We start from the raw sequence: 18,435 nt of genomic DNA, 5'->3' as shown, positions 1-18,435 counted from the left end.
AATGTCGATTTGTGTAGAGATTTATTTGTTGTTTATGCAATTAGTCAGAAAACAAAATTCGTTTGGATAGGCGGGAAATAGTACTCGGTTGCCCAAATATCCGTATGTATGCGTTCTGTAGATGGTAAATATGTAAAGGACAGAATTTTACAAAACTAGCAAAGAAACTTATTCATCAAAATATCGTTTCAAATGGTCAGCAGTCCTGTTCCAGCACTCTTGGAGGGGGTGTGGCCCGTCAGACATGGCAGAAAAAGAGTAAGCGCATGTGTAATGTTTGTGTTCTTTTAAATCTGTTTAAGTGCGTAATGAACTTAAAACTACAGCACTTCTTCAGGAGAATGCAATATCCGTGTATCCCATGGCATGCTTTCTTATGATGTCTGAGCAACCTTTCCGGCTAGCCTATCACTATCACGGAAAACCCCAGAGCACAAAAACTTGACCCGAACTCGTATCCCAAGGTGTTTAAGCCGCCTCCTTAATAATTTATACGGCGGCGAAATCCTTATGCGCAGCCGTGCGCGGCGAATGGAAAGGCGCCAACGCGCATACACTACCATCGTCAACAATTATATATGGCATTCGTCAGTCAAGCATTATTAGCCGGCAATCGCGGACGCGCTCCCTCTATATACATTTTTTTCTAATCCTTTGAATTTTTGAATATTTAAATCCGAAGCTGAAGTTGTTAACGCGTTAAGTGCTTAATTATTAAATTATAAATAAAAACAAAGAATTTATAACGTTTTTAAAGTAAAACGATAAACCCTTTTAATTGGAAGTGTTAAGTGTAGCGAAGAAAGACCAAAGTTGTTCATGGTCCTTCGCAGCCATCTTTGGCCCAACCCCTAAAATTATAATTAAAACAAGAATTAAATTAAAATCGAATTTTCGTTCGTTTGAAAAATAAATACAAATTTTTTAAAACAAAACATACAAAAGTGGAGACACAGTGAATAAAACTGAAGAATTGAACATATTCAAAAAAAATTGCGAAAAAAAAAAAAAAAAAAAAAAAAAAAAAAAAAAATTTTAAGATCTTTAAAACACAAAAAAAAAGTTTTTGATAATTGTGGGTGCAATCATCAGACAAACATATATTAATCAAACACTTAAATACACAGAAAAATTGTTTTTTAAAAGAGAAAAGAAATTTTTGAAACTGAAAACATAAAAAAAAAAAAAAAAAAAAAAATTTTAAATCATCTTTACCCAGGAGCTGAGCAGCAGCATCATCAAGAAGCAGACCAACAACAACAATATAAGCAGCATAAGAATACAGGAATCGGTGAGTAGGCAGTTTTTTATTTTTCATAAAAAATATATTAAAAATAATAAAACCTTTTTTCCACAAAAGTTATATTATTTTGTGTAAACTGCAAAAACATATATATATATCCACATATATACTTGAATATTGCGGAAATTTTCTTACCGTTGGTTTTACTGCAACTTTTTTGCAACCAAAAATTGGTAGAAAATATTCCGCTATACCGATAGGCAAAATCCGCCAATTATATATGTATATATATGTATACATATTTCTAGTGGTATTTAACCAACAAAAAATTGCAGTTTACTTGCCTACTCAAATCCACTGTGCAAGAACAACATCGGCAAAATCTTCTTCTACAGCTGAGTTTACCCCGTTGTTCACACAGAGCGTTGAACTTGTCGATACAGTTCAACTTCTTCCAAGTGATTTTTTCTTGCTTGCCAGCATATACAAAAATCGTAATATTCATACGTACATACTTACATACATGTACAAATAATTTCAAGTTGCTTTTCCAGCAATCATACTTCTCCACTCAGAGAACATCATACGTGTTTACTCACACGTTCAAGTCGCTCTTCCAGCGACATTTTCCCAGCACATAGAGCTACATTAGCAACGAGAGCTGTGTACTGCTGATCAAATTTCTCAACCTCTCTCATATTTGCAATTTTTTCATCTTTCTTTGCTGCACTCTCCCAACAGTGCAATCAAGCGCACTCAGCTTCACAAAGAAACGCGACATTAAAGCGACGAAGAAGCGAATCAAAACAAACTCTTCTGTTTGTAAACATAAACAGAGAAGCTCATCTGATTCACGTGCATACGTTCGCACAAACAAATATATATACATACGTTTGTATATTGCGCGTGTACATTTGTACTTATTCTGGTGTACAAAACTAAGTTTGAGATATTTTCGTCCCTATAGGAACTTTCAAAAAATATCCATACAAACTTCAAGTACATATTATTATTTTCTAATATATACATACCTATATATACCAGTAATTTACAAATACACGTTTATTTCCACACGTATATTTACACGTATATATAAGTGAAAAGTGTTTGTGATTTTTTTTTAAATTTTATACCTTTTGTTTTTACAAAACAATATAAATCCTATTAAATTCCGAATTTCGCGGATTTAAATCATTTAAGGAACGTCCCGTTGTCCGTGCTTGACTCTATTGTTCAAAAAAAAAAAACACAAACACCGCCACCAATTAAAAATTCCCCTTTTTAAATTTCTGTGGCACGAAGAGTTTTCCATCTTCAAATTTTGCGAACGTTCTCTGAGCGGACACATACTTTATTCGGTTTTTTTGGTGAAAACCCAAAAGCTTGCATAAAATGCCTCGCAGTCCCCCAAAAACGTCCGAAACCGGGACAAAACCAAAAGGTGGCCCGAAGGAAGAAACGGCCAAGGAGAGGTCAACATCCCCCCAGAAATCCAAATCAGTTGACCCATCCGCGCAAAAGTTCATCGCGGAAAGTGACAATCTGATGAGATATTGTGCAAAATTCAACGAAGCACCGATTCAGGATCACACTGAATCGTATCTCATGATAAAGGACAAATCACTAGATGATTATTGGGCACGACTTCAATCGGTTTACGATCTGGTTTTTTCGAAACCAGACGAAAGTTTCCCTGAAGACTTCAAGAGTTCAGTGCAAGGCAAACAATGCGCCTGCCTTGATACGTATGAAGTGACTAAAGCAAAAATTGCCGATCAACTTTCATTGATCAAAATGATGGCAACGCCGAGTCCACCACCCCGCGTGGAACAACCCCCGGCTGAGGCAAATATTTACCTCAAAGTCCCAGCATGCGACACGGAGACCTTTTATGGTGGCTATGAAGAATGGCCCGCTTTTCGTGACATGTTCACAGCGGTGTACATTAACCACCCAAGGCTCTCCCGTGCTCAGAAATTGTACCATCTCCGGTACAAAACGCAAGGCAAAGCCGGCTCCATCGTCAAACAATATGCGTTGAGCGATGATAACTTTGACCTTGCCTGGGAAGCTTTACGGTCACGATACGAAAACAAGCGTATCTTGGTTGACAACCAGATAAAATCCTTACTGACTCTTGCCACTATTCCATCCGAAAATAGTGAGCAACTTCAGAAATTGCAAAATACAATAAACAACTGCCTATCCGTCCTTCACTCCCAAGGAGTTACGACAGACAGTTGGGATCCGATTCTGGTGTACATTTGTTCATCAAAGCTCCCAGAAACAACCCTGTCACTTTGGGAACAGTCTCTCTCTTCTCGAAGAGATCTACCCTCATGGTCACAAATGAACGACTTTCTCACCTCGAGATATGAAGTCGTTGAAAGGGTCAATAGGCTTCAACCAAGCAAACAAAAACCAGTCGCTCATCAAAATCCTACGCAAAACAGGTCCTTCAACAGGACGCAAACCCTTGTGGCAGAATCTAAAAAGGAAACTTGCCAATGTTGCAACTCCCCACACCTTATTAGATTCTGTCCACGATTCAAACGAATGTCTGTGCAAAACCGGACACAATTCATAAAACAAGCTAAGCTGTGTACAAACTGCCTTAGCAGCACTCATATCATCAATGAGTGCACGAGCAAGTGGTCATGTTCGACATGTCATCAACGGCATCACACGCTGTTGCATGCGAGCCCACAAGCTCAACGTTCCACCCCGCGAACGAATGCACCAAACGTGCAGCACACAACTGCTGAGTCAACATCTCCCGTTCGACAAACGCAGAATAGCTCCGATTCTGGCGAGCTACCGTGTTGTTCAAAACACGCACCGGTTCAATCATTGCATGCAGCCAATGATAACCAAATTCTCCTTCCTACTGCTATGGTCGCAGTCGAACACGAAGGGGAATTATTTCAACTGAGAGCCCTTATTGATCAAGGCTCGGAAAGAACTTTCATTTCCTCGAAAGTGCAAAAACGGTTGAAACTTCCATTCGAACATTCAAAGTTCGAAATCTCTGGCATGGGTGGACAAGTCGTACAAAAGTCCTCCAAGCTTTGTCCTTTGACACTGGTTGCATCCAAGGCCATGAAAAGGATAAAGGCTCATGCCATTGTGTTGCCGCAGCTAACAACAAATCTACCAACATCCACCATTAGTCGCAAAATCTGGCAGCAGTTCAAACTCCTTGAGCTCGCTGATCCCAGTTGCCACATACCAGGTCAGACTGACATGGTCATTGGCAGCGACATACTTCCACAAATTCTGCTGGAAGGTATAAAAAAGGTGTGCGGTAGCATACTTGCGCAACAAACCATTTTTGGTTGGATTCTCAGTGGTCCAATAACTGAAAATGTTGTGTCATTCTCGACGCAAGTCCAAGCGTCAAACGAGACACTCAGTTCTCAACTGAGAAAATTTTGGGAAGAGGAGGAAATTCCACAACCTCCACAGATATCCCCCGAGGATCAAGCGTGTGAGCAGATATATGCAACAACCACGACACGTGCACCAAACGGTCGATACATTGTGCGACTTCCATTCAAGGAAGAGTTTCCTGAAAAACTCTCCCTCGGCAAATCCCGCCCGGCTGCTCTGCAGCAGTTTTTCAGCATGGAGCGATCGCTTCAGAAAAAGGGGGAGTTAGGTACAATGTACAACAATGTGTTGCAAGAATATCTCGACCTTGATCACATGGAATCTGCCGACCCATGCGAAATAACTTCGAATGGCAAGGTCTTCTCATTTTACTTGCCACATCATGCGGTAGTCAAACCAGATAAGGTCACCACCAAAGTTCGTGTGGTTTTCAACGCCTCTAAAAAATCTGGGTCAGGAAAATCCCTGAATGACGTGCTATACACTGGTCCAACTCTGCAACCAGATCTCATGCTACTAATTCTACAGTGGCGCATGCATAAGTATGTGTTCAATGGAGATATTGAAAAAATGTACCGTCAGATCCTTATACACGAGGACGACAAAGATTTTCAGCGAATCCTATTTCGCAAATCGGCCAACTCCAATGTTAGCGATTTCAATCTAAAAACGGTTACATTCGGCGTCAATTGTGCACCATATCTCGCTATTCGTACCTTGCATCAACTATCCGATGACACGAAAGCGACATTCCCGTTGGCTGCAACAATTCTCAAGACGCAAACTTATGTCGACGACATCCTATCCGGAAGTCATACCATCGATAACGCCACTGAATCACTCGTTCAAGTGATAAACGCCCTAAAATCAGCTGGTTTCATACTAAAGAAACTAACGGCTAATCACCCGGCCATATTAGAACAGTTTCCGAAGGAGGATCTTCTAGACTCCAACTTCTTAAAATTTGAGAGCACTTCCAATACCAAAACTCTTGGCATTCGATGGAACGCGCTCACGGACAAATTTTCATACACCATTCTGCCGGAACACACCCAAAATGCGGTCACAAAGCGACAAATTTTATCTTCTGTTGCAAAACTTTTTGACCCGGCAGGATGGCTGTCGCCAGTTATGATCCAGGCCAAGATGCTTCTCCAAGAAATCTGGCTGGATGGCAGCGATTGGGATGAAAGCGCCAAACCCGCAACATTATCAAAATGGCAACATTTCGCAGAAAATCTGCCAGCCATTTGCCACATCGAAATCCCTCGATGGGTTAATGTCGTTCCAGGGCAAGACACCCAAATCCACGGGTTCTGTGATGCCTCGGAAAAAGCATATTGCGCAGCGATTTACATCCGCACACATGTGGGCAACCAAATAAAATCTTCTCTTTTGGTTGCGAAAGGCAAAGTTGCCCCCATAAAAACTGTAAGCTTACCCCGCTTAGAGCTATGTGGTGCAGTCCTACTCGCAAAACTGGCTTCAACTGTTCGAAAACAGCTCGACTTACAAGCATGCAACATGTTCTTATGGTCAGATTCTGAGATTGTATTAGCCTGGCTAGAAAAATCTCCATCGACCTGGAAGACTTATGTGGCCAACCGTACCTCTCAAATTCGAGAATATCTTCCCAGCGGCACCTGGCGCCATGTATCTAGCCAAGACAACCCTGCTGATCTTGGCACACGTGGTTGCAAGCCGCATGATTTGATAGGTTCATCACTTTGGTGGCACGGACCACAATGGCTTTCTTGCCACATTTCGGCATGGCCAAAGCCGAAAGCGGGTAGCGCTTCTCCACCCGAGAAACGCAAGGTGGAAGCATATCACGCACTCGAGGAAGAGGACGACATTCTTCAACGTTTCTCCTCATACCCTCGAGCTCTCCGTGTGATTGCATACGTGTTCCGCTTTGCGAACAATGCCTGCAACCAATCTAAATCGGTGGCAACAACACATAATCCCCATCTGACGTACAAAGAGTTGCAACATGTGAAAAAGCGGCTTGTGGCAATGGCACAATCTCGCCATTTCGGGGCGGAAAAGAGCGCCTTACAAAACAATATGCCAATAAGCAAAAAGAGTTCCCTTCTGGCCCTTGACCCATTTCTGGATGGATACGGGCTCCTACGTATCGGTGGAAGATTGGAACATTCTACAATGCAGTACAACGAGAAGCATCCAGTAATCCTTCCTCCGGATTCAAGGCTCTGCCAGTTGTATCTGGAGTTTTTACACCGCCTGCTTCTTCATGCAGAAATGCGGTTAATGCTCCAAATGGTGAGGCAAGAGTACTACGTACCAAAACTAAAGCCTCTTATAAAGAAATGCATTTTTCAGTGCAAGTCTTGCACGCTTTTCAAACAGAAAACGCGCACGCAAATAATGGCAGCTCTACCACCTGAGCGCTGCAATTTCTCACTCCCCTTTTCCACAACAGGAGTAGACTTTGCAGGTCCATTCCAAATAAAAGCATCGGTTCTGAGGTCGACCACTATCATAAAAGGGTACGTGGCTGTATTCGTCTGTTTTTCCACAAAGGCAGTACACCTCGAGCTATGCTCGGACCTTACTACTGAAGCCTTTCGAGCAGCATTCGCCCGATTCGTTGGCAGACGAGGTTATCCCTCAAAAATGATGAGCGACAATGGTAAAACGTTCATTGGCGCTCAGCGCGCATTCGAACGCGACTTCGTTAAATTTCTTAACGAATGCTCTGCGGACATTGTACAGAAATATGCCCCTCAGGGAATAAACTGGCAGTATATTCCACCCAGCGCCCCTCATATGGGCGGCTTGTGGGAATCCGCAGTAAAAAGTTTTAAAACCCACCTCAAAAAAACCGCTGCATCCCACAAGTTTACTTTCGAAGAATTCACGACGCTGTTGGTGCGCATTGAAGCAGTTCTCAATTCGAGGCCTCTCACCTCACTATCCCAGGACCCAGCTGACTTCACAGCGCTCACTCCGGGTCACTTCCTTCGAGGTGCACCGCTATTAGCCATTCCTGAGCCAAACGCGGAAGACCTCTCCTGGATAAATCGATGGGAAAAGCTCAAATCGCTTCATCACCAATTCAGTCGACGCTGGAAAGAGGATTATTTGAAGGACCTTCAGAAACGCTATAAATGGCAAACGCCACAGCGAAATCCTCAACCAGGCGACCTCGTCGTAATTAAAGAAGATTCACTCCCACCCACCGAGTGGCGTCTGGGACGAATCGAGAACGTTCGCCACGGACCTGACAACCATGTTCGGGTTGTAGAGGTTCGCACCCAAAATGGGCTTGTCATGCGCCCCTTAGTTAAACTGTGCTTTCTTCCAATGGAGCACTCTTCGAGCACAGCGCTCTAACTTATATACGTTTCCCCTGTATAATTAAATTTCCGTATCATCCGCTGTATCCAACTACTTCTCGTTTCTCTCTCTGCTCTTATGCTTTCAGGACGACACCATCATGGCATCTCGACCAGCATGTCCACTGGCGCCCACAGCAGAGACCGATAACTGCCTCCAGTGTCGGCTCTGCCACCGCTACCACGCTCTGCGGACCTGCCCGGCTTTTAAGGCGATGCGGCCACCGCAGCGTGCTACCGTGGCCAGGGCACAGGGCTATTGCTATAATTGCTTAGCCCTCACGCATACAACGGGTGAATGCGACTCCCGAGGGTCGTGCAAAATGTGCGGTCTGGCGCATCACACCCTCCTGCACAATGGACCGAAAAGTCAACGTGGTCAAGGAAAGGTCCCAACACAGCAAGCATCCCGGAAGCCGAAACCCAGGCCGAAAAAGAAAAAAGAGAGGACACCGACCTGCGCCTGTAGCGCCCAAAAGGCGCATCCTGCATGTAAAACAGCGGCAACCCCCAAACTCGCAAAGACGGCCAAGCGCACGATCGCGCGCACCCCTCAAGGCCTGCAAACGGCGCAATGCCAACGGCGCAATACGAATCGCGCCTTAGATACTACCATCCGCGCCCTGCAGGAACTGCAGAAGGTGCTTACTGGCACCTCCCTGCAGGGCGGGCAGGATGTTTAAGCCGCCTCCTTAATAATTTATACGGCGGCGAAATCCTTATGCGCAGCCGTGCGCGGCGAATGGAAAGGCGCCAACGCGCATACACTACCATCGTCAACAATTATATATGGCATTCGTCAGTCAAGCATTATTAGCCGGCAATCGCGGACGCGCTCCCTCTATATACATTTTTTTCTAATCCTTTGAATTTTTGAATATTTAAATCCGAAGCTGAAGTTGTTAACGCGTTAAGTGCTTAATTATTAAATTATAAATAAAAACAAAGAATTTATAACGTTTTTAAAGTAAAACGATAAACCCTTTTAATTGGAAGTGTTAAGTGTAGCGAAGAAAGACCAAAGTTGTTCACAAGGGAATACGATAACGATATCCAAACATATTTAGTTTATTCTTTTGTCAACGTGCACAGAATTAATGATGTAGTTAAGGCCTAAGTGTCATATGGTAAATTCTATGCCTGCAAACAGCCAAAAATGGTATCTGAGACCAGAAATCGGCACCTAGATATACAAATCAATATTTCAAACAATATTAATTAGTTAAAACTATTTCTAGGCTAACAGTAATGGGGTAAAGTTTCTCGGAAACGCTATGTATTTTAAAAAGCTCTTCTGTCGAGCCGCTTAAAGGGTTTACTACGAAGTACATAAGTTGATTGCAAAGACTCTCCCATAGTTATAGCCAATAGCTTTTTTTCAGTTTGGCAATATATTGACCAATCTTTAGTCAGTTGACAGCAATACCTATATTTCGGCCGCTGTACCCTATCGAGGTTCTAAAAGTCATATCGTCAGTCCCATTGTAGGCTAACACGTTCCATTATTTGCTTAGAAGACTAGCATAATACACAATATTGATCACCGTTGTCCACTCACGAATCAAAACAAAAACGGTCTAAATATGTCCTCTGACAGTGTCGACACTCGCTCAGATATACGAAATTTAGATTTTGATGGTCATGTCCAAAATAGCCGGCGGAATAGGAGCGGGTATATTTGTATGGCAAAAACTGCCTATAGCATTGCGACACCCGTCTTCGGCTATCGTAATTTAAGCTGAGATTCTAGCTTCGCTTAGACATTTAAAATATTGCTGGTAGATTGGTAGACGACTGTGCGGGATTTTGGATCTACTGCGACTGTATCGATCCGGATTAGGTAATGCAGCGAATAGACTGTTGGCCTAGCTGGTACCGCTTTTAATTTGGTTGTTGCTGGTTGAAGTCCGTCCTCACAACGCTGAACAAGTGGGGCTAATAAGGAAAACGATTGCATTCCTGCAAAGTATCTAGAAGTTTGTAGCCTACAAAGAATGAAATACCATTTTCAGTCATCTTGGCATTGGATTGAAGGAAGGCGTGCCATGGTGCAGTAGCAGTATGGTGGCTTAACTAACATATGGCCCCTAGCTCAAGTGTCGGAACAATTTAGATCAAAAATATTTAAACGGGGTCGACACTCGACTGAGGTTTCACTCGAAATCGGCAAAAAACGTTCACAGCCCGAAAGAATTAAGGTATTATAAATAGGACGAAAACAACTCGGACGTATATAATGCCATGTTAATAGTATTACTCTTGGATCCTCTGCTGACTTCTGTAGCTCCTAACAAATAAACACGACGTGTTTACTGAACTTTATTGTGGAAAGACCCAGCGCTTCTGATACCATTGTTTGACCTCGAAACACATTCATATTCCTTGCCGAAGTCTTTTTTGGGAAGATTTTTTAGGCCAGCGATATGAAGAATGAGAATTTTCCGAGGTAGCGAAGCTTATGAGGGAGAAAAGACGCCGTGTATAAAACGACACTTCAGATTAATTGACGCTTTTGGGACAGATCTTTTAGGCCAGTGATATCAAAAATGTGAAACTTTGGAGTTAGGAAGCTTTTGAGGAAGAGAAGATTCCGTGTTTAAAAATTACTCGTCAAATTAATTGGCGCCGCTGGGTATTGATTATCATCGCAATGGATATAGTTTTAGATCATCTCAGTCACAGCCGTGGATAAGTAATGTTTCGGCGGCCGCCGTGGTGGGATGCTAGCGTGCTCCGCCATCCACACCGATGATACTGCGTTCACGCCACGGGCAAAGTAGCATCAAAATTTTAGAAACAAGTTTGTTCAATTAGCAGACAGTTTTTCTAAGCAGGCTCCCCACTCGGCAGCGATGTGGCAAGCACTTCGAATGCATTATTGCCATGAAAAGCTTCGCAGTGAAAACTCATCTGCCTTGCAGATTCCGTTTGGAGTCGGCACAAAACGAGTAGGACCCGTCCCATCAATTTGTGGGAAAAATTAAAAAGAAGTACGACGCAAATTGGAAGAGAAGCTCATCCTTAAATCTCTTTAGAGGCTATCGCGCCTTACATTTATTTATTTACTTCTAAATAAAGGTTATAGCCCAAAAAAGTAGCATAAAAAGATTTGTGGAAAAATATTCCCTTGGAAGTAGTTTCGGAACTCTCCGAGCGTATTTTTGCTTTAAAAAGCTTTTTAAAAAGAAATTAATCTGCCTTGCCGATGGCATTCGAAGTCAGCCTAAGACATACATATACGGGTTTATTGGTGCCGAGTTATTATTGGTATTTTTGTTGGATTCTCTAGTGACTCCTGTTGTACCTTAAAGAGATAAGTAATTTTAAGTCTTTACTGTATTTCACTAGAGAAAGTCCAAACGCTGTTGGGTTCGTCCGACTCAACAATGCCTGGAGCTCCACTAATTCGACGAACAGAGTCTTGTACTGTGGGATATTCCTGCAATTTTTGTTATCGTTCGAGATGAAATCGCGAATAGGATCGCAATTAAAGGACTTTTCCAATGAGCATTTGTCCTCGAATATAGGAAACAAAATAATATACTTTTCATTAAAATTAATGTGCCGAGTATTTTAATTAATCGAAAATAATTAAAATCGCGAAATTACAAAAATCAAACCAAGAAATAATAATAATAATAACAACAACGAACTTCCATACTAGATAAATTAACCAAAAGACATTTTCAACGGTGATTGCCTTAACGGTATAACCTTAAATTAGATAAACGGATGTAACTGGCAGCAAGCTTCTAGAGCTCACTTTAAGTTAGTGGATGGAGAATTTCCCTATGCGAATGAATTGTTGAATACTTGATATTATCTACTGTGCACATTTAAATGCGGATGTATGTATGTGTAGTTGTAGGTATTTTGGAAATTATTCCACCACGTTGACTTTTATGACATTACACAGGAATTAATGTTATTTGGGTAATTGTGGCGCTTAATGTCTCCACATATTCGAGTACAAAACTCATGACAAACGAAGATGGCATCGAAGCAGAAAGACGCGCATGAAGAGAAGTTTCTATGAAGCAAAGATTTGGCCTAAATGTTAGGCCACGCATAAAATTTGCCTACTCAACTAACAATGGGCCGTAACAGTTTGTAGAAGCAGGTGCTGTTGAGTGGTTGGGGCGGTGAAAAAAAAAACGAGAAAACATATTTCACGCACTGTTGCCATTCATTGGCAAATGGCATGAAGATGTGTAGAGGAAATATTTTTAGGAAAAAGCGTTTATTAAAATGAGAATATCTAATTTGAATGTGCAGAGCCTGAACGTGTGAAGTAATTTTAGTACAATATTTTATTAAATCAATTGAATTTGGAGCTAAAAGTAAAGTTCTTTTAGAAATCATAGAGCAGTATCACTCTTACTTCAAAGTCGCCATTGGAGGCTGTTGTTCCAACGGAAATAAGAACATTTTGCTCGTGTGAAAATGTTGACGGGAATGAAGATGGTCCGTCAATCTATAATACTAGTAATATAAATATGAATGGGTATGTTCAGGCTCTGGGGATGTCTTTTGAGACCACTTCATATGCAAAAGTCCGTCTATTGAAACAATGTAAATAAGGACTACGTAACGGAATATAGATATGCGCCGCCGGTCCAACTATCAATGTATGCGTTTAAAATCTTTGCAGAGTTTTAGGCGCTTGTTATTGCCCTTCTAAAACCTAGTTCTAGCAGTGTCATGTGAACTACTCAAGATGCCGGTCCAACTATCAATGTAGGCATTTAAATCTTTGCACAGTTTTAGGCACTGAATGTCGTCCCAACTATCATTGTAGGCGTTCAAAATCTTGGCAGAGTTTAAGCCGCTGGTTAATGCCCTTCTAAAACCTTTGACGAGTGCTGTCGGACGGCAATTTTTAAAACATTTGTGATAGTTTAAGCAGTGCATTTGTTTCTTCCTCATACTAGTAACTGCTATGTAAATCATCCGTGAAGAGTTTCGCTAGTATTCTGTGTATCCGTATTGGACAGTATCCCGTTATTACCCGTACTTGCAACGCTAAAAAAATCTGTTCCAAGAAAATAAGCGTAGCTGTAGATTTAGCCGTACTACACATACTTTTCGTCACTGTTTTACTTTTCCACTGTGGCATGGGAATAAAAACGGGTACTTAGATAATGAAGACCTAACTGCAAGGAGAGCGGTTGACGACAGTTCTACCGAGGAGCAATTTAAGCAAAATTCACCGCCCTACAGCTGTTTTAGATTCCATATAAGACCTTCTGCTAATTATTTTGCATATACTCTGCATATACATCGACAAAATCTGCACTTTGAAGCGGAGAATACGAGGGCTAAACAAGATTTTAGCAGTAACCATCCTGCAGCGAATTGCATTAGTTCTGAACTTGCGCATAGCTATCGCTTTAAGAGACGTTGCTAGTTTTAGTGCTGTCTCTTCGAAGTGCTTTCAACTGACACTTTTAACATTGCGATGTCTTACGGAATTGTAATTACCTAATTTGCAGATCTTTTTAAAGCTTTCCTGACGGGTTCAGCCGTATATGGTGCTGAAACAGTCGCATACTTTAATTAATTTAAATGTATATATCTCAGAGTTCAGCGCTATTGGTACAATAGTGGCTACCAACTATGAAGTATGGCGGCCACCGTGGTGTGATGGTAGCGTGCTCCGCCTACCACACCGTATGCCCTGGGTTCGCACCCCGGGCAAAGCAACATCAAAATTTTAGAAATAAGGTTTTTAAATTAGAAGACAATTTTTCTAAGCGGGGTCGCCCCTCGGCAGTGTTTGGCAAGCACTCCGGGTGTATTTCTGCCATGAAAAGCTCTCAGTGAAAACTCATCTGCCTTGCAGATGCCGTTCGGAGTCGGCATAAAACATGTAGGCCCCGTCCGGCCAATTTGTAGGGAAAAGCAAGAGGAGCACGACGCAAATTGGAAGAGAAGCTCGGCCTTAAATCTCTTCGGAGGTTATTGCGCCTTTCATTTATTTTTTTTAACTATGAAGTATCCCACTCTGCAGCCGAGAAGAACCAGTTTGTAAGTAGTCATTAAACCTGTAGTGCATCATTAAACCGTAGTGTGATTCTCTACCCTTTTTAATGCAGGGATGAAACAGCTATCTGCGGACACATTTAATCCTCATAAACTGAACTGTTGAGATCACTTTGATCAGCATATAAGTTTACCTGACAGTATTTAGCTAGATCTAGCTTTGTCGGTGGAGTCTATTGGGAGTCTCTAGTTTCATCAACGCCATTTAAACTACTTTATCAACTTCTAAAATACTCCAGCGATACAATTTTTTGAATGTCATGGAATTAGTACAGAAAGTACCAAACTTATACTAATTGAATTCTCAAAGCTCTGGAGAATTCGAAAACCTTTACTGTTGCCAATCATTCCCAGCGAGAAATATCGACGAATGTTCTACAATATTTACAAAACCGCGATTGCCGATTCAATTTTAGATGGCGAGAAAACCATAAAGTTGAATACCTTCTGAAGTCTTCCCGATATTGTCTTATTATTGTTTGGAAATACTCTCGAAATGATCCTAAAACAATCCCGAAGTGATGCTGGAATTGTTCCAAATTGGTGCCGAAATATTTCCGAAAATAGTCCACAAACGATCCTGAAATTGCATCGAAATTGTTTCAAAATGAGCTTTGACATAATTTCGAAATATTTCTGAAGTGATCCCGAAATATTCACAAAAAATTTTGTGTCAGAACTTGTTTCTTAAATGTAGTGTCTTTGTCGCTCTCTGGAAGTATTACTTTACGTTCATAACTGCTGTTAAGGCATACATAAGTAGAAATAATTTTCAAGATTTTTATTAATCTTCATTCACAAAAATTTCCAACAAAAAGAACAATAAATTCTCCAACAATTCAAAACAAAGATCATAATGACTTGCGCCACCTATTGTGAACTTTAAAATATATTTTCAAAAAAAAAAAAACCTAAAAAGAAACAGCTGATCAAAAACTTTCACGCACCTTTACAAGCTCCCTGCAGAGTGCACGAAAATAAAAGATGTGCGATTGGAAATTTATTACGCTAATGGCATGTGTATGTACGATCCTCTTCAATTATGAGTTCATATTCCAAGTATGAGTATGCAGATGAGCCACATGGTTTAGAATCCAATTAAAAAAAATTCAAACAAATTGTATTTTTCGATGATTTTTATTGCCGATTAGAAGGTGCCGAGAAAATAAATTAACTTTTCGAACAATAAGAAAATGTACCTAGACATGCTGCGCTATTTTTACAATTAAAAAAAAAAAACAAGCAAAATCACGAAATCGCTAGAAAATGCAATTTAACGGATGCTTTATTGTAAACCGTTACAACAGCGTTGCATGCAAACGGCGCTTAAAAGAAAATAAACAAATTTATACCGACGTGCCGTCTGATCAACCGATCGCCTAAGGGGGGCTGTCTGGATGGGCGCCAGTGTGACTGTTGCATTGAGGCAGTTGCATAAAATGAGCTCTTTTATGTCGATTGTACTAATGTCTATCAGTCTTAATAAAAACCATTAAGTGTGACGAGGCAATTTAGATGAGACGCTGGGAGTATCATAAATTTGCTATTTCGCGTGAAAACAATTTCCATTTAAGTAAATAACTTTATTTGTTTAGGTAAGCATGTAGCGGATAGCAGAGGCGTCTGAACCTTGAAGCGAACAGTGGTGGATCGAAAATACTACCCTAAAATAAGTATGAAGGAGTAGACTTCTGGTACTCTTTTGTAGATAAGAGTTCCATTCAATAAAGACTTTGACGATATCACGCTACCGCTTGTCAGCCAACATACAAGGTAATCGGCCGGCCGGTCCTTAGCTACCCATCGCAAAATGTTCGGTTGTCATTTTGGAAATGAGATCTGTCGGTGTACCGGAGTTGTTATCAGTGGTAAATCAGAAAGAAGAACTCACTACCAAAAGACATTGAGGTCAGTCTGACTGAGCTGCAGTTAAACTCTAAGATAGGTAGACTAAACCAAGATATAACATTTTCAGGCCAAATGAAACTTTTTTCAAGTCAAATTAAACTTTTTCCATTTCAAATTAAACTTTTTTCATTTCAACTGAAATTTCTTTCAAATCAAATTTAGATTTTGTTCAAAAATGCCATGTTTCAGCATTTGCTTCTAGAGGGTAAAAGGCCAATTAAAGTCACTGAAGGTTTCAACGTCTAAATAATCAAGTTTTGCCCTGTACTGCTCCAGGGCAATCATCGGTTGGAAATGAGGAACCCTTTCTAAGATTAGTATATCGACTTAATGAGATGACGGTCAATCCAATTCTGCTCTATGGAGTGCTGGTCACTGGAACATTACCAACTGTTAAGTGTCACTACAACGGACAGCGCTAGTTTGCATTATCAGCGCCCATAGGACAATCTTTATCTTGGCATTGAATGCCATGCTGAGCATACATCCGGTATATCTTGGAGGAAGACCGCTACGAACTGGTCGTTGACCAGGCTTCGTGAGATGAGCTCTCACTTTCTCATTTTAGACATTTCAGCACTCGTACTAATTCCCAGATATGAAGGACTATGGTGGACTGAAAACTTATATATGCACACACCACCTCAGCCATTCACTTGAAAGACAGCTAGTGCAAAGGACTTCTGCGGCAGTGGCACTAATTACCTGGAACAGGTATGGTTCGAAATCGGGGAGGAAAGTTGGTCTATATGGTTTTCTGTTACATGTGGGGTGTACTGTCTGCCAAGCTGTATTCTGTGAATGATATGCCATCCAGTGCAATTTTGGTACGAAAATTTAACGCCTACTCTGATACCAAACGGTTATTACAACCTTCGGTTCAAGCGAGATGCGATTGCGGGTCGTCTAAGAGTGCCTGACCACGCTTTCGCGTTTCTCGAATCATGGCAAGAATAATATAATCTGGATCCCGCGTCATCGCAGTAGCAATCGCGACGCTGATCTCTTTGCCAGCAGTGGGTCCAAATTAACCGATGGTTGTGGATTTCGAAGTTTCGCTGGCTAACTATGGTGTGCTCTTATATAAATGGACCTATCTCTTGAAAAGTAGTGGCAAAACAGACGATATGAAGAAATTTATGAAGTTCACTATGACTCCTCTAGAATGAATGGATTTAAACGGTTCACTTTCTTTTTAATTTATTCTGTATATCTTAATATACAGGATTACACTTCCTGCTTAAGTCACTTAATTCTTGAATGTCGAGATGGAACTAGGCGAAAGTGCTTCGGTCTCGACTAACTTGCATCACTGAAGGATTAATCTTATACTACGTTTCCACCAAACCCAAACTCCGTGTTTGCCAGTTTCGTAAGACTGTTAAAACATGTCTAAAAATATCGCGAAAGCTATCGAAAAACGCGTTTTAACTTCGGTATCAATAATGCGAAAGCAAAAATCAAAAGTTGCATTTCTGCCAAGAGATATTTTGCATAAAAGAGTTGGCAAACACGGAGTTTGGGTTTGGTGGAAACGTAGTATAAGGTAGATATCGAACTTTGTCGAAGTTACTTGAAGGGCAGCGGTTCCAGTTCGAAATCAACAAACCAGCTTTCTTGTTTATTCTATTTCTATCACTGGATTCCATGCTACGGCTGCCGTATCTGATTCCTATTTCGCGGAGTACCTCAAATTCGGGTCCAGCTGATCAACAGTTCCAAGCCAAGAGGCAAGTAAAATCCAATTTAAACTACTTCACAAAATTATCATAAATTACCTGAAGGCCATTCAACTTGTCACTCAATTAATTAAAAACTCACCTCCAGACGTATGCGCTCCTCTTTGCCTTGATGATGTGAGGAGGAGTGCCGTTGATGTGCTGACTGTTGTTGTTGACCATCAATTTCATCCTGTTGTTGTTGCGACTGCTGTTGTTGCTGATTTTGACTTGTTACAGCCAACTGTTGCTGTGTATTAGCAATTTTATTTTTGCTACTCAATTTCAGATGTTGTTTACCACTATCCTTTGAGCAATGCTGATGTTGTTGTTGTTGTTCTTTCTGTGTTTGTTGTGCAGCAGCATGATGTGATTGCTGTTGATGATGTTTTTGTACACCACTACTACCAACAGCGCCACTACTGTGATGCGCTGTGCCTGGTGTTGTTGTTGTGGTGGTAATTATATTCACGACAGACGAACGTAACGGTATATTGTTTTCGCGATCACTCACCATGAGTAAATCGGGTGGAGCGCTGCATGAGGAAGAGGCGCGTACTTGATGGTACATAAGCTCTTCGGAATCGGTGGTGCATTCTTGAACTGTATGTGAAGAGAGAGATAGAGGAATAATAGAAAGTTAGCGAATTGAGTTATAGAGTGGTAGGTTTGGGTGTCTGTTGTTTAATATGTTTATAGTAGTTATTAAATTAATATTAATCGATAACAGCTTATAAATATGTAGTGTGTATCCGCTTCTTGTTTTTTTTATTGC

The 18,435-nt window shown here is 41.1% G+C and overlaps 1 protein-coding gene across 11 annotated transcripts in view; it reads right to left on the bottom strand.

The window, feature by feature from the left end:
• Positions 1-18,435, bottom strand: part of nkd (naked cuticle) — a 299,338-nt gene that overhangs the window by 18,666 nt on the left and 262,237 nt on the right. For all 11 annotated transcript variants that reach the window (XM_067787373.1, XM_067787364.1, XM_067787370.1 and 8 more), the window contains one exon: positions 17,764-18,263. In XM_067787373.1, coding sequence (XP_067643474.1) covers positions 17,764-18,231 — 468 coding nt within the window. In that variant the 5' untranslated portion in view covers positions 18,232-18,263. The remainder of the gene's footprint in view (positions 1-17,763; positions 18,264-18,435) is intronic.

Source organism: Eurosta solidaginis, chromosome 5 (genome assembly GCF_040869045.1).
Source record: "Eurosta solidaginis isolate ZX-2024a chromosome 5, ASM4086904v1, whole genome shotgun sequence".
NCBI classification, from domain to species: domain Eukaryota; kingdom Metazoa; phylum Arthropoda; class Insecta; order Diptera; family Tephritidae; genus Eurosta; species Eurosta solidaginis.
This window is presented reverse-complemented; position numbering and strand designations above follow the sequence as displayed.